Below are 23,242 nucleotides of genomic sequence, written 5' to 3'. Positions count from 1 at the left end.
TTCAACTTGACGAAGTCCAAAGAACCAAACCAGACAACCTCTGAGAGTCATCCAAATTCATATCCTCCAAATCATCCATCAATCAAACAAATCCCCCAATCCAACCCCTGGCATTTGAAACGAGGCTACATCCCTAGACGAGTAGAAATGATCTACTGCTCAGTCTGGAAGTAGTTGAGGAGGACAGAGCGCTCCTGGGACTCTTCACCCCAGTCCTTGACGACGACGCAAGAGCAGTTAACGACCTTGCGGGCGTTACCGTCACGGTCGAGAGTGCCTGTAGATAGAGAATTAGCAACCAATTCCCTTTCTCAAAAATCGGCGTAAGGAATACATACAGAGACCAACCCACTCGCCGAGCATCTTTCCATCGGGAACCTTGATGAGGGGGATCTTGTGCTCGGAGCAGAGAGCAACAACGAGCTTCTTGTAAGCCTCCTCCTCGCAGCCCTCGTTCAGGACACACATGTGAGCCTCGCGGCGGTCGAGAGCCTTGGCGGCCTCACGGAGACCACGGGCAAGACCGTCGTGGATGAGGGAGATGCGCAGAACACCCTTGAGGGCGTCCAGGACGGACATCTGGCCGCTGCCAGCATCGGCAGAAACCTCAACCTCGTCGGCAGGGGCGATGGGGGATGTGGGCTCTTCTCCGTCCGACTGTGGGTTTTGTTAGAATGTGTTCTGTATGGGTTCATGGTTCGTATGGGGGGTTGATCTTGAAACGAAAGAGACTGGCTGGTTTGGATACAGTGGTATACTCAAGCAATGTGTGCCATGTGCTGTCGAGACTTGACTTTGTTCACACATCGAGTTTCGACAGGTCATTGAGGGCCTCGCGACGAAGGCGATTGCTTGACCACACTGTATCCGTCCCAATGCCTCAATTGTGACGAAATCGGGGTAAGAGGTTGTGATGTGGATTGGCAGGGATATGGTCATACCATTTTGGTGTTTTGTTATTCGAAAGTCGGGTGATCCTCGAAGAGAAGTTATTTGGTGATAAGATGGTTTCGGGGCGCAAGTTTCCCGCTATTTCGACTTTTCGGCTGTGTGTGCCCTACGCTTATGTCATGCACCCCGCCATCATGTGACTAGTACAAACGCTTGCTTCTATGTACACTTTACGCCTTGATTTGGCATTTACGGCATTTTCAATAATAAAGAGCATCCTGGAGACACTCTTACAACATCTACTATGGAAATTTTGGTTTGAACTTATTTCAAATATGAGATACAGAATGATCAGTTAGTATCACTGACCTAACAACATGTTAAGACTACTTGGAAGTAGTAGTAGAATCGTCACTGGAACGCAAGAGGTATCATAATCGTACAATCAGAATCCGCCCTGTACACCGTTGTGGATTGCTGCCATCGCGCCGTGTCCCGGATAGCGAAAGAACGCTGAAAACAAAACTAGACGTATGTACTAGACAGAGAATGGCCATGGCCGTTGACAAGGCCGGTGCCATTGGTTTCGACAGCGCCATCAAGACTGTGACCATTGAGGTGATGAATTTGGTTGTAGGCGGAAATCGAGGTGGGCTCAGAATCGATGTGCATGTTCAGGAATTGAAGTTCTAACCCATGCAGGTGAGGGACGTGTGGGAGGAGTTCCATGAAATCAGCAAGCTACGTGCATGTTAGCGGTATTCACATTATGTGACATAAATGACTTACTCTAACCCAGAAGACATGCTCCATTGCAAAATACTTAGGACGGTTTTCGCAATCCTTCTGGAAGATATCGCCAACTACCGGGCCGTGACCGGCATATTCTCCCACATGGGTCACCATGCGGCGAGTCATTCGCCAGAGATTGTTGCGCTGCGTTATAGTCGCCTTGCGTTTCTCCCAGCTAGCATATTGCGAAAGCTGGAGATCATTGGTGGCCAGCAATGGTGCAACCAAGTAGTTCGGTATCCATTTCTCCTCAGCCACTTCCACGTCACATTGAGGATCGAGTTGACGGGTGAGCGCGGTAACAAGTGGCATGAAGTTCTTGAGCCAGGCGTGACTTTTGGCACGGGGATCGTTCGAACCCACCAGGTCGGCTGCGAGAGAAAGGCGAGTGGGGAGGGCCTCACGGCGGCGACGCTCTGTCGCCTCTTGCTCACGGCGCATCTTAGCAAGACGAGCACGTTCTTGCTCCAGACGCTTTTGGCGGTCATCCTCTGCTTGTTTGGCACGTCGTTGCTCAGCTTCCTTGCGCTTGCGTTCGTCCTCTTCGGCTTTGTCGCGAGCTGCCTGGGCAGCCCGGTCAGCTTCTTCTTTGGCAAGGCGAGTGCGTTCCGCTTCGGCGGCAGCACGCCTTTCGTTTGCTGCGCGCTCTTGTTCAGCCTTTTTGGCCTGAGCCTGGCGACGTTCCTTGGCTTCAAGTTCGGCACGCTTCTCATTGGCCATCATGTCTTCTGGGGACTTGGGTTTGCGTTCGATAGGTTCCAATTTCATGTCGCCGTTCTTCTTAACGGTATCATGAGTCGGTGAATGTTGGCGGTTTGAAAGAGGTTGATATGGTTCGGAGGATCTGGGGTGTTGAGTTTTGGGATCAGGAGCTCGAGTAGTTTCCTCGTGGAGTTGTCGGGGGTGGGGTTTTATGACATCGTCGGCGCATTTGGATCCGTTTGAAGCGTTTGCAGCACCTGGCTGCTTATCTTCAGAAAAAACCCTTCTTTTCTTCGGACGCGACCCAGGCGACGGCGAGCGTCTGTCTGTGCCACGAGAGCGGGATCGCTCTGGAGATCTGTCCGGTCGAATTCGCTTCAAAGACAGAGATGAGTCGGGTGCATTATCAGGACGCATTTTGGGAGCCTCTTCGCGTGGTTTAGAAGCTTCTTCGCGTGGCCTGGGAGCTTCTTCGCGCCCAGACAATGAATCTGATGAGAAGAGACTAGGTCGGCGCTCCTGAGGTCGACGTCCCGCGATGAGTCGTCGCTTCTTGATTTCGTCAGTACGTGCAACCCCACTCGACTCGCTATCTCTTCTGGCTGATAGCGACGATTTAGGCTTCGATGAGTCGGGTCGCGAAGAATCGGGCCATGTCGACTGATCTAATCGTGATGAGTCGTGGTCTTTTTCGCGCCTCTTCTCTCTGATAGAATCGACTTCCTTCAAAGGATCGCGATGTCTGGTAGCGTTGGGACTGGTGTCGTGCTTCCTTGCGCGAGGAACGGGAGATGAGGATTTGCGTGCTCGTCTGTCGTCTTTGTCTTTTCCACGCGCTCGGCGGGGTGAATCACCTTTGCGACCTTTGCGTGGACCCGAGTAATTTTCATACGCTTCCTTTAGAATTTTGTGCTCATCCTCCCAGTCTTCACCCTGTCGATCCCGAGACAACTCAAAGTACGTCTTATCTTCAAACAGTCGACGTGTGGGGTCGAATCCAGGCTGGCTCAAGATGAGGCTGATGACAGCACTCTTTCCTCGACCGATAGCCGCGAGCAATGGAGTGTTGTACCCGGGCTTTTGACCCCGCAGGGGATTTGGATCAGCATCAGCCTCGCCCATGGCATAAAGAAGAGACAAAACATCGTGATGGCCCCCCTTTGCCGCAGCAATCAAAGATGCATTGTCGGCTTTCTGCAGGATGTTCAGAATGCTCACCACGCCAGCTTCATCACCTTTAGCAGCAAACTCTCGGAGATTCTCAAAAGTCGGCTTTGTCCAGAGAAGATCATTTCGTGTAGCTTCACTTCGGCCACCCTTTCGCCGGCCTGCGACACCCACAGGTGGAGGACTCCGCATCGGGGGTGAGTCTCGGGGACTTGCTGCTGAGCCTCTGGCTGCCGATGTGCGACGCGACGAGGGCTCCCTGTTCTCTGGTGGCATGTGTTCCTCCGATCGTCGACTAGGCCGCAGATTGGCCTTAGCATCAGCAATTGCTTTGCGCATTTCATCATATTCATCTTCATCCACAAACGATGGCACCAACTCATAGGGCTCATCGCCTTCAGCATTCACGGTGCGAGGGTTTGCGCCTGCATCAAGCAAAAGTTTGACCACTTCCACATTTCCGTTTTCAACGGCATCAATCAACGGGGTATCTTTGTCAATGTTCTTAGTGTTGATTTCACAGCCAGCATCAAGTAGAAACTTCACAATTTCCGCCTCGCCAGCGAGCGATGCGATTTGCAGGGGAGTGTTCCCCGCATTATCAGGGATGTTGATATCTTCTGGCCGTTCGGCGTGTCGCATCATCACTTGGTCGTGCTTCCGATCGGCGCAAGCTCTTGCGAGAGGAGTCCTGCCGCTCTTGTCCCGCAGCTTTTTCGGTCCCATTTGTTTAGCGGGTGACGCAGACGCACCAGTACCACCAAGCTTACGGAGGTGGAGACCTGGTAATGGAGAACCGCTTGCTGACGAAGATGTTGATAATCTATCCTCGGAGCTTTGTCGCGGAAAGCCAGTCAACAAAGGTGTCGGTGCCTTCTTCTTTGTTGGGAATTGAGATCCCGACGCAGAGCGCTGATGAGATCTTCGGTTAGGAGACAGCGATCGCGTATTTGATGGTGGTCGAGAAAGTCGTGTATTGTTGCTTTGTTTGAGTTCGCGTGGATGAGAGGAGTGGCGACCGTGTTGTTCCTCAGAGTCACTGAAGCTGCGTTTACGGAAAGTGCGCGGTCTCTCGAATGCACCATCCGCATCGTCGCTCTTTTCGATTTTGACCATCGACGGGGAAAGGGCCCTCGACCGCGACCGATCCCTTTCCCTTTCTCTTCCATGTTCGCCATGGGTTCGTGATTTCTTGCGCCGATGTCCATCCACTCCATTTAGTTCTCGTCGATTCGGATCATGCTTGATGTGCTTTCTTTTCTTTTCAGGCGACAAGGATTCTCGACCTGATTGAATTATTGTTTCTGCCTCGGAATCAGCCCTAGGGCTCGGAGGCCCTTCCTCCTCTGAATGCACATTTTGATCTACCCGAGAGTCGGCACGGTCATTCCTAGGTGGCGGGCCAAGTTCTGGCTTCACCGCAAGCGTGTTCTGACCGACGTCCAGGGCAGCTGGTAAAGAGACTGCATCGACATCACTCATAGCGATAGCACTCGAAGACTTGGAATGCCGCTCGTCATTTTGTGGGGGTATACGCGACCGACAGGACGACCGTGGTCGACAACGCCAGCAGTGGTGCGCGGACGCCGATCTTCGACCACGGGTGGTTCACCGAAGGAGTATGGAAAGAATAAAATCGCACCACGGAGGTACGAAATACGAGTCGAGATAGTTTTAGGGGGGGGAATTCAGGAGTGAAAGGAGAGAAGAAAGAGAAGGGGAGAGGAAAAGCGGGAAGGGCAAGGAATGGGACTCCATTACTGGGTAAGGCTCCTCACTGGGTGGCCACGGTGAATCATCTGCAGGTGGATTACTGAAAACGCCCCCCGTTTTGAGGGGTTTTGGCATTTGCACTTAGGACTAATTTTGATTTTGGTTTCTACATTCCCAATTCTCCTGAAAGAGATTCAAATACGTGCAACTTGTCTGCGTTCAAAGGACGCGGGCCCCGTGACCCAATCCGGCAAGCAAACAGGGCAAACAGGGACTGGCTGAGTCAGCCGTATCAGGCCACCAGGCATTGCCATTCATCCTGTCTCTGTCTCTGTATGCTGTACATAGTCCTATCAAACGTGATAGCTCTATCAATTATGCTTTACTTCCAGCTTCCAACTTCATTTTTCAAGAGATAAGAGAATACACCAATGACCTCTCACAGCTCCCGATAGCCGAATTAACTCCCCGTGGCGCTGAGCTGAATGATCGGCCGGAGTCCCCACAGTAAACACCCCAAAAAAACCCGAATCCCGGGATCACATGGCACCGACAAGCTAGGCAAGCTAGAGCTAGAGCTGAAGAGACCAACACCAACATGTCCATCATCGCACAATGGGTTGACACAACCCTAAAAACAGTAGACATGGACGCAGTGGATGCTCTACGCGCGTTCTTCCTGCTGGCCGCCGCCACAGTACGATACGCCCTGTGATAGTGCCAACACTTGCAGAACCCCCAAGCTAACGCCCCTCTCTGCAGACCGTCTCCATCAGCATCCCGGCCTCCCTGCGCGATCGATTTCTAGTCTATGGGCCGCGCGCAACATCGACTCCGACCTCGAGCTCGTCCGGCCGACCAGCCGCAGCTGCCCAGCCTGAGGGTGCGAAGCGGGGATTCCTCGACTATCTGGCGACATGGCAGGTGCCTCATAGCTACTTTACGCAATTTTACATTGCTTCCTTGCTCTCGTCTGTGTTCTGGGCTGCTCAATTACTGTCCCGGGGCGTAGTGTTCCAGGCTATCGCTACTCGGGTGAACGAGGAACATCGACAGCAGACGATGTCCATGACGCAGCTTATTATCTGTTGGATTTTGTTGGCTATGCAGGGATCCCGCAGGCTGTGGGAGTGCGTCAACTTTTCAAAGCCTTCTTCTTCACAGATGTGGGTGGTTCATTGGGTGCTGGGGTTGGGATTCTATCTGGCTGCGGGTGTGGCGATTTGGATTGAGGGTTCAGGTATGTTATTTTCACTCTCATAACTATCAGACATCTAGGGCTAGGATACTGACAGCCCTTCCTCAGGGACACTCCTGACCAAAGATCTGACCATTCACCATCTGAAGATCACTAACGCCCCAAGCATGCGGACGTTCTTCCTTGTCCCACTCTTCCTAGTCGCATCAGGTCTCCAACACGACTCCCACCACTACCTTTTCTCATTAGAAAAATACACCCTCCCCCAACACCCCATGTTCAGCGGTGTCGTGTGCCCCCACTACGGAGCAGAATGCGTCATCTACCTATCGCTCTCATTCCTAGCCGCGCCACGCGGAGCTCTAGTGAACAAAACCATGCTCGCCTGCATGGCCTTCGTCGCCGTAAACCTGGGCCTAACGGCCCGCAATACCAAGAAATGGTATGCACAAAAGTTCGGTAAAGACTCGGTCAAGGATTGGTGGTATATGATTCCCTGGGTCTACTAGTACATACAATCATAACATCAAAATTTCAATTCCAAGATTGGAACGGTGTCACCTCCCACCAAGAAACTTCATCGCATTCCCCATCTTCGTAACATGAAGCACGTCCCGATACGTGAGACTTATCCTCGTCTGCCGCTCGTACCAACCGCCCCGGTACACCGCTTTCTCGCGCAATAAATTCCAGTTACAAACAAAATCCGGACCTAGATCTTCATCTCTCGTCACTTCAGCAATCCCATGCAGGAAATCGGTGTACAATTTATCCCTTGTGATAAGCAAACTGCGTCTCTCCTGTAAGATCCTATACTTGGGCTTCGGCCTTCGAATCGTCTCAGCTGCTCCAGTGCCAGGACCTTCGATTCCGTGCTTCTCATAAATATCAAAAACAATTGGTGCACCGAGACTGACAGTTGCAACGAGCGGGTAGTATGCTGCCCCATCTTCGTGTGGCATGATTCCCTGTCCGGGTTTGTATTCGTTGACTAGGACATGGTTTGGTGCTTGATGAGGTGAATCTTTGAAAACACCTAGATCTTTCAATCGAGGTATGATGATTGATTCCAGCCATAAAGGTAATGGAAATGCGATAAGTGTGTTATTATTCGTTAATGGTGATGGCCACGTCTGCAGTCGGCGATGCGACAGTTGGGTCCAGCGTGGTTGGGGTGCTGAGAGGACCTGTTCGTTTCTGTGAGTATGATAGAAACAGAAACCCGATGAGAAAGAAGGAAATCATTTCATCAATGACAATGGCAATGGCAAGTATACATGTCTGCCGGGTGTTTAACATGACATGTACTAAGAGATGTGTACAACAAAAAAAAGACAACGACATACCTTGTTAACCAACCAATCCTCCTCATCCTCCGTAACGAAATCTGAAATGTAAAAGGCCCCCTCTGGTAAAGCTTCAACATGCACAGTCTCAAGATCAACCGCCATGGCGCAAAGCTCGAAGTCTTGAAGAGTGTAGAGTGTAGATGTAGATGCAGAAGGCACGTCACCCATGTTTTCTGCCTTGGAACCTCAGGCCACCAACACCCCACATCTCTCAGAAAAGAATACATTCCATAGCTTCTAACATAGCTCATACCTAATCTCATATTCCACCATGGCTCCTAAAAACAACGCCAAGGCTGGCAAGGGCAAGGGCAAGGATGCTGCTGCCGATGATAAAGGCAAGGGTGGGAAGGGTGCTGTGAAGGGTGCGCAGTCGATCAATGTGCGCCATATTCTTGTATGTTCATTATTTGCCCTTGTCTGCTATTACGTGGTGCTTTTGAATATTTTGTCTCCTTTGGTCTGGCCTGGATCTGGAGTGGATGGAACTTGTCCTCTCAAGCAGCCTGAAATGATACAGCACTGACAATATCAAATCCAGTGCGAGAAACACGCCAAGAAAGAAGAAGCCCTTGAAAAGCTCCGCAATGGCACTAAATTCGACGAAGTCGCCCGTGAATTCTCAGAAGACAAGGCTAGACAGGGTTCGTTTCATCCCTCTGCTCCTTCTCTTTCTTTCTTTGGAAGTCAACGGGGGATCCGATCCAGGATTCCTTGTTCCATATCATACCCCTTCCCTCCTATACATCCCATCTATGCACGGACCTAACATAGCTGACTCCTTCCTTGTAGGTGGCTCGCTGGGGTGGAAGACCCGGGGTGCTTTGGACCCTGCGTTTGAGAATGTTGCCTTTGAGCTTGAGGCTAGTTCTACTGGGAACCCTAAGTACGCTGAAGTTAAGACTGGGCATGGCTATCACATTATTATGGTTGAGGGGCGGAAGTGAGCCGATGGAGTGTGCCTTTACTTGAGTTGAATATGGCTGATATCAATCGCAATGCATGACGAACACATCGATATTTACTTGCGATGTATGATATGCTAGAGAGAGAGATTATTTAGTGGTTTATTGAGATACTTCACATTGTAATTGTTATTACAGATCCATGTGCTCCTGGAGTATGATATATATCCCCAAAATCCATGGAGAAGCTTACAATTCCTTCTTCGCAGCCTCAAGCTTTGATTGCTCCTTGGCCTTCTTCTCTGATCTCTGCACGACAGCTTCGGCACCAATACCACCAAAGACGAGGCCAATGCCCAACCACTGACCACCAGATAGAGAATGGCCAAACCAGAACACGCTAAGCAGCATAGTCAACATCTTACGGGTAACAGTAACAGTGACAAGCAAAAGCGAAGAGAACCGCGACAAAGTATAGAAGATAAACAGCTGGCCAACAGCACCACACGCCGCGAATCCGAGAACATGTTTCAGCGCCTCGGGGTGACGGGTCAGGAAAGAAACAGCGCCAAACAGCTCCGCCTCATTAGACGGAGGAATAGGTAGAGGTAGCAGGTTGTGCAATATACCACCCTGCGAGAGATGCGGCATAACCAGGAGGTACACGGCCGTCAGCACAGTTGAGAGCACATTCTGGGCAACCATCATCTGGGGCCCAGTAAAGCGCGTGTACAGCTTCGGCGAGGAGAAGACATGGTCTTGCGTGGTGTTGGTCAGACCATCTAGCAGGAGGTTAATGGACAAGAGGAAGATACCCCAGCCCGAGGACCCGGATTGCTTCGCAGCGGCTGCGGCGACTTTCTTGCTTGTGCCTGGGTGATGCAGACTGAATGTCGCAACGCCCAGCGTAACCATTAGGACAACGCCGTACTTGTACAGGGGGTATTTCTTCCGGAAGATGGTCAGGTGCAGGACCATGACTGGGAGGAGCTTGCATGATTTGGCGAGGATGAAGGTAAGGTAGTCGATGTGCTGGAGGCTTGCGTAACCGAAGGGCGAGGCGAGCGAGGAAGAGATGCTGACTAGGAGAAGGGGGAAGAGGATTCGGCGCGTAGGGAATATTGACGGGATACTTTGGCCCTTTGGTGTTGAGATCAGGAGGTATATAAAGCCGGTGATTGCTGCGAAGGAGGATTGGATGGTGTTCAGCACCAGCGAGTAGGTGAAGCGTTCTGTTGGGGGCTCTGGGTCTGTGGCTGTTGCTGGGCGGATTGGGTAGCTTGTTGTTGTGATCGCCTCTTGTAAGACTCCCCATGACAGGCTATGTGTCTGTTAGTTGCGCGTTCCTGCTGAGATAAGACGGGGTACTTACAAGGCTGCATAGATTCCGAGGACGCAGATCACAAGCTGCATCAACCCAGGGCTGTCGGCCACTGTCTCCAGTGCTGCCGATGCTTTCTCGGACACGCTTCCATTGGTGACAGAGGGCTTGTCTGTGTTTCCTGACTTCCGTGACACGTTGGAATCATTTGGGAGGTGCATGAGGTTCGAGGAAGGGGTGCGCTGAAGCGGCGCTGTTTGCTTCTGTCGTCCCATGTTGAGTATAAAGGAAATTGTACAATGCAGGATGAGCTGAGAACAGGAATGTCAAAGGTGTCAAGTTCTGAAACAAAACAACAATGAAGCCATGTGTTCTTCTTATCGATGATCTCCGCCCCACATAATTTTGCCCTGTGAAGAACTCGCAACGACCTCATTCCACCAATCCTGTCTCTCAAGCCAATTCGATCTCAACTACCTACATATCCATCACGCAAAGCAGTAGCGAAGGTTTATCATCATCAGGCGACGGCCAGCCACGCAATTTCCGCAAATCGCAAAGCTCGCGCAAGCTCAATCTGCATCCACCCCGAACCTCAAAAACCACAACATGGCAAACACACAACCTACCACAAAACGCCCGGAGCCCTCAGCGCTCAGTGCACTCACCTCAAGCGCAACACCCCAATCCGCCGAAAGCGCAACCTCAACCCAAGTCCTCCACAACCTCCAACACCAACACCTCTGGACCTCCCTCTTGACACACTCAATCGCAACACCGCCACCATCCTCAACGAAAATCCAACCTCAATTCCAATCCCAATCACAAACTATAACACTAGTATCGGGAATCCCCCCACACAGAGTCTACACACACCCAGACGAACAATTATGGATGTTAGAAAACGGAATCCGGGAAGATGATCTACGGCCCGAGCGGATGTTCGTGATACCCACTGCGCACGGGCAGGCGTGGAGCTTAGGGGCCATGGCTGCTGTTTTTGATGAGTTGCCTGGCGTTGCTGGGGGATTAGTTGAGTATGGGCGTGGGGAGAAGGGGACTGAGGATGATGAGATGAGTAGGAAACTGGCGCGGTATTATGAGAAGCGAGAGGCTGTGCGGGAGAGTAAGGAATGGGGGTCTGAACGGTTGTTGCTTGCTATGGTTGATCGGGGCATGGGTGGGGATGGGACTGTTGCTTATTATGTTGTGCAGGAGGGTGAGGTTAAGCCGAGGCAAAATTAGGATATTGTTTTGAGGGGGTGTGGGTATGGGTATGTGTATTTGTATAGTATTGCATTCTAGGTTATTCCCTTATGAGTTGATGAGCATAGAAGGTTCACCGAAAAGTGATGGCATTAAGATGCAGTAGGGCTGCCAGGTCTGCGCCGAAAGTATGTACAACAGATTTTCCGTCCAAAAGTAAGAACCACCGGGTATAGTGATAGACAAAGAGCAAAATGCAACAAATGCTAAAGCTAAATGGCTGTACAGGTATCAAGTGTCAAGTGTCAAGTATCAAGTATCAAGTATCAAGGCGGGAAGAAACAGCTGTGGAAACTCAAGGGATTAGATCACCACGGCCATTGGCGGTAACTTTTTCTTGCTCCAATCGACAACTCGGGCAATACTCCTCATACCACTGCTTCACGTTTTCTGCATTGTCGGCGAAGACACGCTCGGCTTGAGCCAGTCGGGCCTGCGAGCCTTCGCCTTGGGTAGACTCGCCGCCAAGGAGCACCTCAACCTGGCGACAACGGCGGGTCTCTTCGCGGAGCCAGCGCTCCCACTCGGTCTGAATGACTTCTTTCTCGATGCTGTTAATAACTCGGAGGGCGACGAGGAGGTTGTGACGGTACATTCCGAGGCGCTCGCGGGTTTGCTGGAAACGTTTAATTGCGCTCCTGGTCAAGGCGTCCCGGGGTCCTGATGTGCTGAGTGACAAAGGCATCTCTGCATACCGCATTGTCTGGTCATGGAAGGTGGCATAGCAGTCACTGGCGTTGCCACTAGTGGGCCAGATTGTGGTGTTCGCGACTGCGTCGTCGATATCCCGCATGTAGATAGCCTTGCTCATGACGAGGTTTGGTTGAACACCAAGCCGGGCCATGAACTTCCCTGCGTGTCTTTCGTGCCACCAGTCCCAGCCATCTCGAGAGGAGTGGTATCCGTTCATGACTGCACTTATGGCTAAAAGAACCAAGATAATCTTGTGTGCACTCACAGTCTTCCAGGACCAGCGAACGACACCGAAGGCCCACATCATCAGGAAGGAGATGGTGGTTTCCATGAAAGAGACGGATGTTTCAAATAGGAGCTCGTGCATGCTTCGTTGGACTCGGGGTTTGCGAGGTTCCAACTTCAAGGTGACACCAGCACCGTTGAAGTGGGAAATATTGCTCTGGCGTCCAACATGGCCGAAGATTGTGATGGCCTTTTTGGTCCGACTGTGTGCACCAAGCCGGCGGACTTGGTCACTAACCAGATCCACGAGATCCAAGGCGTCTTGTTCCAGATCGCTACTGGCCTTCTTATCGATCACATCTGTGGTGTGTTAGTTGAGGTAGTCCCTTCCATGACGGGGTTAACTCACTTTTGAGGCCGTAAGGTGACCAAAGCCACTCAACCTTGGTGTAAATAGCAAGCTTGCTCTTCGACTTGCCCTGGAATGTAATGACAACCTTACTGACCAACCTGAACGATCGCCTGAAGGGAAGATGCCATGGCGTTTTCTTGTCTGTGATCACATAGCATAGATGCTCGTTGAGGACGTCAATGATCTGATAGTCCGAAATGGCATTATCATGGGTATTGCCTACGCAAGGTTAGTCACAGCTCAATAATCAAGTCGACTATCAGGCCTACCAAGGACATCCGTCTCGCCAATGTTGTAGTGGAAGTCACGGCGCAGGTGGTTGGACTCTGTACTCGTCCAGGGACCTTGTTTAATTTCTTCGAGGTGTCAGTAACGTTAATCTTGAACGAAGGTTGGGAACGGGCTTACCTCGGGCTTGTCTCTCGTGGAGCAATAGCTGCCACACAGCGCTCTTGTCGCCAAATAGAATATGGAACAGGGCTTTTGGACTGATTTCAAGGACCTTTTCAGTCACCAGAACCAGGTCACCTTGCGGGACATACTCCACAGGCTGGGTTGGAAGCCTGAACTTGGCGATATCCCTCCGGCCCCTGCTTCCGTCCAGCTCTAGATCTTTTTCGACGTAGATGGGGGCTCGGATATCTCTTACAGGGCCCGTGGCAGCACGTTTGCCTCCATCTGATTTGATGTCAGCAAGTCCGGACGATAGATCCTCCCAGCTATCTGCGCTAGATGACCGGGTCGGAGAGCCCGTGTCCATCTTGATCAGGGCTTTGATTAATTCCTCCAAAGACAATTGCTCGACGGCAATAGATCCTTGGATCAAGAAGTTCAGACGTTTCTGTAGAAGTCTAAGAGGTTCAAGGAAGGTTTTGATGGTGACCCGACCAGGGGTGTCACTACCGACTGCAGGGATAATATGAAGGAAAAGGAAGTCACAGTCTCGTCCAGATGCCGCTGTAACTTCTTTGATGCTCTCCAGAGAAACTCCGGTCGTCAACACCAATCCAAAGTGATGGCTGTAGAAGTAAATATTTCGGGTTGTGACATATGCTCGTCCGGGGAACTCTTGCTGGTCGTTTGGACTCCAGGTGGCCCTGAAGACCAACACCAAAGCTTCTTCTCTCTTGACATCAGGGAATAGCAACCGGAATTGAGCATCTTGAATCCTTAATCGGGGAGGATAATAGCTAGGATACTCGTGCTCGGTGCCCAGTACTGCTCGCTGAAGCTGTTTGGTTTCCTCGCCATCAAGACTTACGGTCTGTCTGTGACGGGGTACGGATGTCGACTTGTTTGCTGTATCGCCCGGTTGATCAGGCTGTGCAGCAACAGTACGCACTGAGCCGTCGCTGATTGTGGAAGATGGTCGCCCTTCGTGGGCATCATCGTGTGCACGCTGTTCCATTTGGAACTTATTCACAAAGCTCCAATTGGAGCTACCCCACAGGTTCGCCATCATACCACTAGGCATTCCACCGGTGCTGTCAGATAGACCAACTCCAATTCCTCTTTCATTGCTCACGACCACAGCAGCCTTACTCATACTGGTAGGAGCTGGAGGATTGGCAAGAGTGGTGGGTGCAAGGCTCTCGCCAGGTCCTTCCACATTGCTCAAACTGCGGCCTCTGTTGGCATCGTCATTCCCATTGAATGAAACAGTTGTGCTGTAGGGGAGAATATTGTGACTGGCAGAGATGAGACTGGCAATTCCACCAACGGGGCCAAGGTGGGAAGAAGGTGTCGGGGCAATGTTGGTTGATTTTCGATGAAGATCCAACTTTTGGATGAGTCTGGAAGTGTGCTCTCTGGCAGAACTTTCGGGTTCCAATCCAGTGGGCCTTCTGCTTCCAATATCAGTGCTATTTCTGAATGCATGGCCATCACGGTCCGGGACAGGAAGTGTGGAGCTTCGCTCCCCACCTGCAGCCTCATCGTGGGTGTTGGGTGTGAGAGAATCGGCGGTGTCTGCGGTGAATTCGGGAGCCGGAGGTTGAGAAATGGAAAAGGCAGGGTCCTGGACAGTGACCTTCCCAGAAACTGAGAGATCGGTGCTAGCGGGATTTTCCAATGCTTTCTGTTTGGCGGCTTCGAAAGCGCCAATCCACTCTATTAGCTCTCTTTGGTTGTCTGCCTGCAGCAAGATTGTGTTGTTCTTGGTCTTAACTTGGAAACAGAACCGACGTTCTTCTTGGAAAGCAGGACGAATACTACATAGTAGCACACCAATCCTTTCACTTTCTTCAACACCACCGGTTCGAGCACCTTGCACCAGACAACCAAAAATGCCGTTCTTCAGGAAAGCCCACCGCTTGACCCAGACGGTCCGAGTAGGCTTTCCTGACAGAGTACGCAAGTACAGCCATCCTTGTTTCTCTGGTCTCATCTCTTTCACATTGAGTGACGAAAGAGGACGAGAGCCAAGGTACGGAACAGTTGATATATTATAGTCCTCCAGTTCACGAGACGGGCGAGCTGCAGCCTCAGCAGCGTCTTGAAGGTACTTCCGTGTAGAGAGCAGCTCTTTTTTGGATGATCTTTCGCTTCCTTCCATCTCGTGAAGCCAGCCCTTAATGCGATCCATCTCATGAGACCATTTGGAGAATGTGCTGCTGTTTTGGTTGTGGAATCCCCGAATTTCCCGCCATTGGTCGAAAGAGACCTTAACCAAAAGGCGATCTAGCGCATTTCGCATCTGGGGAGACTGTACGGCAAAGTCCATGGATGCTCTGAGGTAGGCCTTGTGGGCTTCATGAAGCTGAAATGCTTCCTCTCTCAAAGCCGAGGCTTCTTTCGACTTGGACTGGGAGGCATATTTGGCTTGTAGGTAGTCGTACTGTTTCTGGGTTTGTTCGAGATTGCGACGAATTTCCTGTAATAATGTCAGATGCTGTTCGTAAACAAACTAGTCCAGGGTCCAGCGTACCTTAAATTGCCGCAGATCCTCATGGATGAACTCGCGGATCGGTTCAGCAATCAGCCCCTCCATCTTTTTGGTCGATGACACCAATCCGCTCCAGAGATCTCTAGTTCCCTCTCCAGTCCTCTTCATAGCCAATAGTGTGTAATCATGATCGACAACCGCTTCAGAGACACTGAGGGGGCTGGTTGAGTAGGACAGAAAGCTGCTCACCACACTCTCCAGAGCCGTCAGCTCGGAAGACAGCTTTGTCGCAGCTTTTGCATATCCATCCAGCCATTTCTCTATGAATTCGACCTGATCGCAAAAATGGAGGGTGGTGGCACGGAAGGTGGGCGAGTCGAGGGCAGCTTCTTTAAGGCCGACCGGGCTGGGATTGAACAAACATTAGCATGAGGTCAAAGAGCGTTTTTGCAATACTCACACCACGCTCACAAGCTTCCCAACCTGGGGTAAGGGGGTATGTGCTTGAGTCGACATCTAGTGTATGTCTCCAGTCATACACTCGACGCGAGCAAAATGGGCCAAAACAGGGGTGTGTGCGGGCCTCCACTCGAAGCCAGACAGCAATAGAAGACAAGAATCAGTTTAAAGCCGGTTGATCCCACGTGCCTTCAAGAATCCGGGGCTTTCAACTGTGCAGATGCTCAGCCCTGAGCCTCCCGGGATGAGATGATCTAATTGGCTACGTCAGTGATTCCCATTGGTGCCTTGGTGCCTGGCGTTGCAGTTCCCAAGGGCGGTGTGAGATTTTTTCCTTTCTGCCAATCGGGGATTTCACCAGGTCGATCTTCAAGCACATACTTAACAATGGAGCCTCCTTCTAAGAAGATGCGGAAGCTCATGGAGCATGACAGCGACAGTGACTCTGGTGATGAGGCTGGCGGGGTTCTCCTTGGCAAGCGGTCGCCAGACGCTGGGTTCAAGATCAACGAGGACTATGCTCGTCGATTCGAACACAACAAGAAAAGAGAGGAAGTTGCGAGATGTATGTTTTCTGAAACTTTCCACTGAACGACACATGTTAATGAAGTTTGAAATAGTGGAATCCAAGTACGGCAAGTCCTCCAGCCTTGGAAGGCGCCCAGGCGATGAAGACTCCGACGATTCCACTTCCGAAGAAGAGGATGACGATGCCGAGCTCGCCACAGAGGCCCTGGATGCTGAGATCTCCGCGACTCTGAACGCTATCCGCTCCAAGGACCCCCGTGTCTACGATAAGGATGTCACCTTCTACACCAAGTACGACCCCAATGCAGACAACGCCGCAAAGGGACCTAAGGAGAAGTCCATGAACCTGCGCCAATACCACACCGAGAACCTCTTGAAGGGCGTTGACCCGGCGGAGGAGGAGAAGGCTCCTAGAACCTATGCGCAAGAGCAGGCCGACTTGAAGAATGACCTTGTCAAGGAGATGCACGGAGCGGCCGAGTCGGATGAAGAGATGGAAGATGCCGATGAGTTCCTGGTCCGGAAGCCTGGTCAGGACACATCATTGCCCAAGGCTGAGATCAAGCTCGATATCGAAAATGCAGACAAGGACCCCGAGACTTTCCTGTCCAACTTCCTCTCCGCGCGCGCCTGGATTCCTGCCGATAAGCCAGAGCTCCACCCATTCGACTCCGATGACGATGACGATGTCGAGCGCGCAGATGCCTTGGAGGAGGCATACAACTTCCGTTTCGAGGACCCCAATAAGATGAACGAGGTTATCGTTACCCACTCTCGTGATCTCACCAACAAGCAATCTGTCCGCCGAGAGGAGAAGAGTTCTCGCAAGAAGATCCGTGATGCCGAGCGCCAACAAAAGGAGGATGAAAAGAAGCTGCGCGACACAGAGAAGAACCGTCTTCGCAAGTTGAAGACTGAGGAGCTCCAGAAGAAGGTCGAGCAGATCAAGGAAGTTGCCGGTTTCCGTGCCTCCCAATTCACCGATGATGACTGGTCTCGCTTCTTGGACGGCGCCTTCGACGATTCCAACTGGGAGCAGGAGATGCAAAAACGATTCGGCGAGGAATACTACGATGAGGCAGAGGGTGACAATGAAGAAGGCAAGAAGCACAAGCCCAAGAAGCCTACATGGGACGACGACATTGACATCAACGATCTCATCCCTGACTACGAAGACGGCGAGGCAGAGCCCACAGTCGAGGACTCCGAGGCCGAGGAAGAAGACGACGAAGCCACGGGATCCAAGAAGAAGAGCAAGGCCGAGGCCAAGCGTGAACAGAAGCGCGAAGCCCGCAAGGACCGTATGCGCATTGAGGAGGCTGTCGACCGCAACCTCGATCTCGATATTACTCTACTCCCAGGTGCCACCAAGAAGAACGCCACCAAGTTCCGCTACCGCGAGACCTCGCCTCAGAGCTTCGGCCTGACAGCCCGGGATATTCTCATGGCGGATGACACACAGCTCAACAAGTTCGCAGGTCTGAAGAAGCTGGCCTCCTTCCGCGAAGAAGAGCAGAAGCGCCGGGACCAGAAGAAGCTGGGCAAGAAGGCGCGTCTTCGCGAGTGGCGCAAGGACACCTTTGGAAATGAGGATGGTCCTGAGTTCAAATTTGGTGGTGACGTTATGCCTAGTCAGCCTGAGCAGACTGGTGAGGAAAAGGTTGATATCAGAGAGGGTGATGGCACAAGGAAGAAGAGAAAAAGGTCGAAGAAGCACTAAGTGTGTTGTATCTACCATTATCTATAGTTCGATTATGACCAGAATAAGCTTTTTTTTTTATATATACATCAACTGTGTGTTTAATCGTAGAATATTCATCCAACAGAAAGTTAGAAAGCCGAACCCTTGAAGCTGTGCTGTTTATTCACCGAATATATATACCAGACCTCGCATTCCAACACACCGAAACCATAACAACTCCAACTAATAATTAATAACTTCCATATCACATTATCCACAGCCCTCACCATGCAAAACCAACCCAGCACCCGAAATCCCCTCTACAACCCCCTATGCACGTCGAAATCTCTGTACAAATAACAACCCAAAGTGGCAACCCTCCATGCGACCGGGCCCACCATGCTAGCGTTGCTGGGGCAAAAGAACCCAGAGGTTCATTGTTTTGATTACCCCAAGCCGATGAAGCTCCGTTTCCTCATTACCCATCACCTATGGAGCAGCTCGCAAAAGAGTCGAGAATCAAGGAAAGTGGATACGCCGTATTATAGGCGGGTACCTGGCATTTGTGCTACACCGTATGTACCTGGGTACATTGGCCATGCGTAGGTTTGTCACTGTAAAGCTTGTACCTGCGACATGGGATGCATTGGAAAATGTCTCATATAAATCTTGGTATCCCTCACATGCTGCAATATGCAGAGGCGTGTAGGTTACTACGGCAGGGAAGAGGCTCGGGCCAAATTTGATGTACTCTGTAGCCGGACTACTGTAATAGTAGTTGGAGATAGTGACTGATCTAAGGTGGGCATGTTCGAGGTGAAGCTGTAGGAGTAGCTCGGCAAGCATACGGTACAGTAGGTCAGAACAAAAGGCCAATGTAAATCTACAAGTAAATCTCTTCCAGTGCACCAGCTCAACTGCACATTAACCATATCGAGTATATCTGCCCGGGCCCCTATACACGGTGGCAAGCCCGATATCATCGGAAGCTCGGCCAGCACAAAGGAGGTCCCGGGGAGTGGAGGCGCGGCATTGGACGGGGGAAATTTACGCCGTATAGAATTATACGCTTGGACCGTTGCTCGGGACTACGGATATTTGGCAATTTTATATTACAAAAGTATTGTGCTGCGGGTGTAGCTATGAATAGAGAGTCGGTATAGGCATTCATAGACACAATAACAGAAACTAGCACCAGATAACCAAGTTATGCTTGAGAACAAAGTAAACTGGCCGAATGCAGAATTTTCAGTGGATCGGGAGAAGTCGGCGAGAGGCGATTCAATACACGGTAATTTCGGTATTTTCCCCCTTGGCTCTTCTTGATTGGGCACTAGTGGCTGGGTCCCGTGTCTGGTATTTTTTTTCCTGACCCCCTTCCCGCCTTCTCTTCCTTTTCTTCCTTCTCATCCCTGGTGTCTCTTTCTTCTTGACAACCATCTCCTCTCTTTTTTCTTGCATCCCGTTTTCTTTGCACAACATTCACAATGGGTTCCGGTGAGGTTAACCAGGCCGAGAAGTCGGTCTTCGGCATGCCCGTAAGTCTTCCCAGGGATACGCGTGAGTTCATGGAGATGGGGCTGCAAAGCATCTCCATCAACATGGATGCATCGCGATTCCATCATCAAACACATTCTAAGTGAATGTGCAGCCACCGCATTAATCATACTAACAAATGCAACAGGGCTTCGTTGTCGACTTCCTGAGTATGTTTTTCGCCTTCATTTCTCACTGGGAAAATCCAGTCAGAAAACATAACAAGACCAGAAACCAAATACTAACTACATCACAGTGGGTGGTGTTTCCGCCGCTGTCTCCAAGACCGCTGCTGCTCCCATCGAGCGTATCAAGCTCCTGATCCAGAACCAGGTTGGTCACCACTCACCAAGCACCGATTGAAAGGACCAGAGAAGAAATACAATCTGAATCACAATCTCAAACAATTGTGAATCACGGAATTGGACATGGGCAGCAATTCGATATCGAACGCCGCCTGTGAAAATTTTTTCCTCTAGCGCCTGCCGATCGGTGGCTACATCTTCAACAACACAGTATCTAACCAGATTGCTCTACAGGATGAGATGCTCAAGGCCGGTCGTCTCGACCGCAAGTACAACGGTATCGGTGACTGCTTCAAGCGTACCGCCGCCGCTGAGGGTGTCGTCTCTCTCTGGCGTGGTAACACCGCCAACGTCATCCGTTACTTCCCTACCCAGGCTCTTAACTTCGCTTTCCGCGACACCTACAAGTCCATGTTCTCCTACAAGAAGGAGCGTGATGGATACACCAAGTGGATGATGGGTAACCTTGCCTCCGGTGGTGTATGTACCCTCCCCTGAAAATCTCTGCTGCGAGTCACACTAACAAACACTAGGCTGCTGGTGCCACTTCTCTCCTCTTCGTCTACTCTCTGGACTACGCCCGTACCCGTCTTGCCAACGACGCCAAGTCCGCTAAGGGTACCGGTGACCGCCAGTTCAACGGTCTCGTGGATGTCTACCGCAAGACCCTCGCCTCCGACGGTATTGCCGGTCTCTACCGTGGTTTCGGTCCCTCCGTTCTCGGAATTGTTGTCTACCGTGGTCTCTACTTCGGAATGTACGACTCCATCAAGCCCGTTCTCCTCGTTGGTCCTCTTGAGGGCTCCTTCCTCGCTTCCTTCCTGCTCGGCTGGACCGTCACCACCGGTGCCGGTGTTGCCTCTTACCCCCTTGACACCGTCCGTCGCCGCATGATGATGACTTCCGGTGAGGCCGTCAAGTACAAGTCCTCCATGGATGCTGCCCGCCAGATCGTCGCCAAGGAGGGTGTCAAGTCTCTCTTCAAGGGTGCCGGTGCTAACATCCTCCGTGGTGTTGCCGGTGCCGGTGTCCTGTCCATCTACGACAAGGCCCAGCTCCTCCTCCTCGGTAAGAAGTTCTAAGCTATTCACTGAAAATGTGAATGGTGTGCCATTGTAGTTATACTGGGGATGCAAACATGCCTGGTGTAACCACTAGGCGTGGAAGTCGAGGATGTGGGATGAAAAGATAGATGCGTCAAGAAATGGGTCGGGGGGATCTTGAAGCATAGAATGGTGTGATTCTTCCCTTATTTGTACCCAATGTACTTTACTGCCTGCAAACTCTTTTTCTTTCTTCACTTTTCATCAACATGGTAAAACGTAAAAATTGTAGACGACACGTTGCCTCATCCATGTTTGGACTGCATGTATTTTATCACACCAAACTTGCTCAGCTCGCCACCACGGGCTCACAAACAGCCAGTACATGTTTAACTCCATACAAGTAAGACCGCTGCATACTGTATAGAGTAGTTCATTGTCTATTCCCATCTCCAAAAAAAAGTCCTCAAAGGTAAGCAAACCCCAAAGCGGCAACGGCTCCACAACGGAAACAGCCATGACGTTTTAGCTCCCTTGAGGCTCCCAGGTACTTCTACCTCTACTCCTACCTTTCCTCCATACACATACACATCTACCATACCATAAGTCAAAATGTCTTCCCCACCAGGAATCAAAACCTACACCTCAGCCCCCGTCAACGCAAACACCACGGCAGAAGCAACACCAGAAACAGAAACACAGGCAACAACTTCAAACACCGATCCCGAACCCGCCACTGCAATCGAAGCCGAAGCCTCAAAGACAGATCCCTCCATACCCGCTCAGCTCCCTGCTACAACGACTGCAACTGCCACTGCGCCTTCCGCTGAAGCGCTTTATACTACTGCCAGCCCGGCTCCAGCTCCAGCTCCAGGTGCGGCTGCAGCATTACCAACAGCTACAGCTACAGCTACAGCCGAGCACACGGGCGGCTTATCTGCGACAAAGACGGTGCCAGAATCGCTTACTGCTACTTCTACGTCTACATCGCCTCCACAGCCACAGCCAGGCGCCGTTCCAGAACCTCCTACTCCAGCTGCAGCAGTAACCCAACCTCAAACACGCTCCCCAGTCCCGCCACCGCCAAAAGCGGGCGAGGCGGTTCCTCCAGCTGCTCCAGTACCCGCAACAGCAACAGCAGCACCCACAGGAGCATATACCGGGCCAGGAGGACACGGAGCTCAACCCTCGTACGCAAACTCCTACGCCTACAATTCTTCCCTCCAACCTCAGGTCAACCAAGCACAAATCCCAAACTCAACATCTGCTCCATATAACACCGTCTACCCGACATCCGCGGCACACCGTCCCCAGAGTCTCCCGCAGTATAACAGTAGCCCTTCTGGAAGTGGATATGGGTACGGAAATGGAAGTGGCAGCGGATCAGGTGGTGGAGCAGGTGATATCTTCCCCGATGAGGAACCTGGTTTTATGAGTGCTGCTAAAGGGTGGATGCAGGCTGCGGGCAGTAAATTGGCCGAGGTTGAGAAGGAGGTTTGGAAGAGGATTAATGATGCTCATGATGAGAAGTAGAATTTGAAGTGGGATTGGGGTTGGGTGTTTCGCTTTTGGAGTGATGATTGTATTTTTGTTGTTCTGTATCTGTATCTGTACAATTGGGTTTGGCTTTAGGCTTTGGATTCTGATTTGGTTTTGTGGATTATGCATGCATATTGGATATGATATTCGGATATGAAATTTGGATAAATTGGATTATTCATGACTATTTACTCTTCACGTGAAGACTGGGATCTTGTATAGAGTGGATTGCATTGATGCTATGGTGCATAGTAAGAATATCAATATCAACCCAACCGAAGCAATTGAATGCCACGGAATAGAGTTCCAGTTCCAGTTCCCACCACCCAAAGAGGGTGGTATATGACTATGTACATCTTCAATCCTGATCCTTTGTATCCGACCGAAAAGCAAAAGAGCAAGAAAGAAGGGAGAAGAGAAGAGAGAGATTCAGTTAAAATCAAATCCAGGACAATGCAAGAAGTAACTCAATAAAACCTGCAATGTACACAATGAACATGAATATGAATGGGAACGACAGGACAACTTCTCAGTTGGATCAGTTAAGATGACCGAGACAATCAACCAGATGGTTTCAGGGAAAAGTGGAGCCAGTGCAGTGCAGTTAAGACGACCAGGACCATGTTCCGGATG

At 51.1% G+C, this 23,242-nt stretch overlaps 11 protein-coding genes across 11 annotated transcripts; 6 read left to right on the top strand and 5 right to left on the bottom strand.

Annotated features, from left to right (window-relative positions):
• Window positions 1-152: 152 nt before the first annotated feature.
• N7508_009427 (40S ribosomal protein eS12) lies at window positions 153-1,015 on the bottom strand (the record flags this gene model as incomplete). Its single annotated transcript, XM_058467490.1, has 3 exons — window positions 942-1,015; window positions 339-657; window positions 153-277 (listed from the first exon to the last, which is right to left on the bottom strand). The coding sequence occupies exons 1-3, from the start codon at window positions 942-944 to the stop codon at window positions 153-155; spliced, it is 447 nt and encodes a 148-aa protein (XP_058315336.1). The 5' UTR covers window positions 945-1,015.
• A 401-nt stretch (window positions 1,016-1,416) lies between these two features.
• On the bottom strand, window positions 1,417-5,034 carry N7508_009426 (putative histone deacetylase complex subunit (Hos4); the record flags this gene model as incomplete). Its single annotated transcript, XM_058467489.1, has 2 exons — window positions 1,417-1,632; window positions 1,681-5,034. 2 exons carry the CDS (start codon window positions 5,032-5,034, stop codon window positions 1,417-1,419), a joined length of 3,570 nt encoding a protein of 1,189 aa, XP_058315335.1.
• Window positions 5,035-5,863: 829 nt separating this feature from the next.
• Window positions 5,864-6,972, top strand: N7508_009425 (putative 3-oxo-5-alpha-steroid 4-dehydrogenase; the record flags this gene model as incomplete). The annotated part of the gene is made up of 3 exons (XM_058467488.1): window positions 5,864-5,962; window positions 6,028-6,505; window positions 6,572-6,972. The coding sequence occupies 3 exons, from the start codon at window positions 5,864-5,866 to the stop codon at window positions 6,970-6,972; spliced, it is 978 nt and encodes a 325-aa protein (XP_058315334.1).
• Window positions 6,973-7,020: 48 nt separating this feature from the next.
• On the bottom strand, window positions 7,021-7,980 carry N7508_009424 (uncharacterized protein; the record flags this gene model as incomplete). The annotated part of the gene is made up of 2 exons (XM_058467487.1): window positions 7,021-7,650; window positions 7,810-7,980. 2 exons carry the CDS (start codon window positions 7,978-7,980, stop codon window positions 7,021-7,023), a joined length of 801 nt encoding a protein of 266 aa, XP_058315333.1.
• A 103-nt stretch (window positions 7,981-8,083) lies between these two features.
• Window positions 8,084-8,759, top strand: N7508_009423 (peptidylprolyl isomerase; the record flags this gene model as incomplete). Its single annotated transcript, XM_058467486.1, has 3 exons — window positions 8,084-8,209; window positions 8,354-8,456; window positions 8,605-8,759. 3 exons carry the CDS (start codon window positions 8,084-8,086, stop codon window positions 8,757-8,759), a joined length of 384 nt encoding a protein of 127 aa, XP_058315332.1.
• A 207-nt stretch (window positions 8,760-8,966) lies between these two features.
• Window positions 8,967-10,313, bottom strand: N7508_009422 (UDP-galactose transporter HUT1; the record flags this gene model as incomplete). The annotated part of the gene is made up of 2 exons (XM_058467485.1): window positions 8,967-10,038; window positions 10,090-10,313. The coding sequence occupies 2 exons, from the start codon at window positions 10,311-10,313 to the stop codon at window positions 8,967-8,969; spliced, it is 1,296 nt and encodes a 431-aa protein (XP_058315331.1).
• A 334-nt stretch (window positions 10,314-10,647) lies between these two features.
• Window positions 10,648-11,283, top strand: N7508_009421 (uncharacterized protein; the record flags this gene model as incomplete). Its single annotated transcript, XM_058467484.1, has 1 exon — window positions 10,648-11,283. One exon carries the CDS (start codon window positions 10,648-10,650, stop codon window positions 11,281-11,283), a length of 636 nt encoding a protein of 211 aa, XP_058315330.1.
• A 316-nt stretch (window positions 11,284-11,599) lies between these two features.
• N7508_009420 (uncharacterized protein) lies at window positions 11,600-16,034 on the bottom strand (the record flags this gene model as incomplete). Its single annotated transcript, XM_058467483.1, has 6 exons — window positions 11,600-12,582; window positions 12,632-12,853; window positions 12,904-12,990; window positions 13,043-15,506; window positions 15,561-15,924; window positions 15,979-16,034. The coding sequence occupies 6 exons, from the start codon at window positions 16,032-16,034 to the stop codon at window positions 11,600-11,602; spliced, it is 4,176 nt and encodes a 1,391-aa protein (XP_058315329.1).
• A 330-nt stretch (window positions 16,035-16,364) lies between these two features.
• N7508_009419 (KRI1 family protein) lies at window positions 16,365-18,225 on the top strand (the record flags this gene model as incomplete). The annotated part of the gene is made up of 2 exons (XM_058467482.1): window positions 16,365-16,542; window positions 16,598-18,225. 2 exons carry the CDS (start codon window positions 16,365-16,367, stop codon window positions 18,223-18,225), a joined length of 1,806 nt encoding a protein of 601 aa, XP_058315328.1.
• Window positions 18,226-19,673: 1,448 nt separating this feature from the next.
• On the top strand, window positions 19,674-21,109 carry N7508_009418 (putative mitochondrial ADP,ATP carrier protein (Ant); the record flags this gene model as incomplete). Its single annotated transcript, XM_058467481.1, has 5 exons — window positions 19,674-19,724; window positions 19,871-19,892; window positions 19,979-20,055; window positions 20,262-20,507; window positions 20,561-21,109. 5 exons carry the CDS (start codon window positions 19,674-19,676, stop codon window positions 21,107-21,109), a joined length of 945 nt encoding a protein of 314 aa, XP_058315327.1.
• Window positions 21,110-21,682: 573 nt separating this feature from the next.
• Window positions 21,683-22,603, top strand: N7508_009417 (uncharacterized protein; the record flags this gene model as incomplete). Its single annotated transcript, XM_058467480.1, has 1 exon — window positions 21,683-22,603. One exon carries the CDS (start codon window positions 21,683-21,685, stop codon window positions 22,601-22,603), a length of 921 nt encoding a protein of 306 aa, XP_058315326.1.
• Between the last annotated feature and the right edge of the window lie 639 nt (window positions 22,604-23,242).

The sequence above is a fragment of the Penicillium antarcticum genome, assembly GCF_028974205.1.
Source record: "Penicillium antarcticum strain IBT 31339 chromosome Unknown utg000009l_segment0_segment0, whole genome shotgun sequence".
NCBI classification, from domain to species: Eukaryota; Fungi; Ascomycota; class Eurotiomycetes; order Eurotiales; family Aspergillaceae; genus Penicillium; species Penicillium antarcticum.
This window is presented reverse-complemented; position numbering and strand designations above follow the sequence as displayed.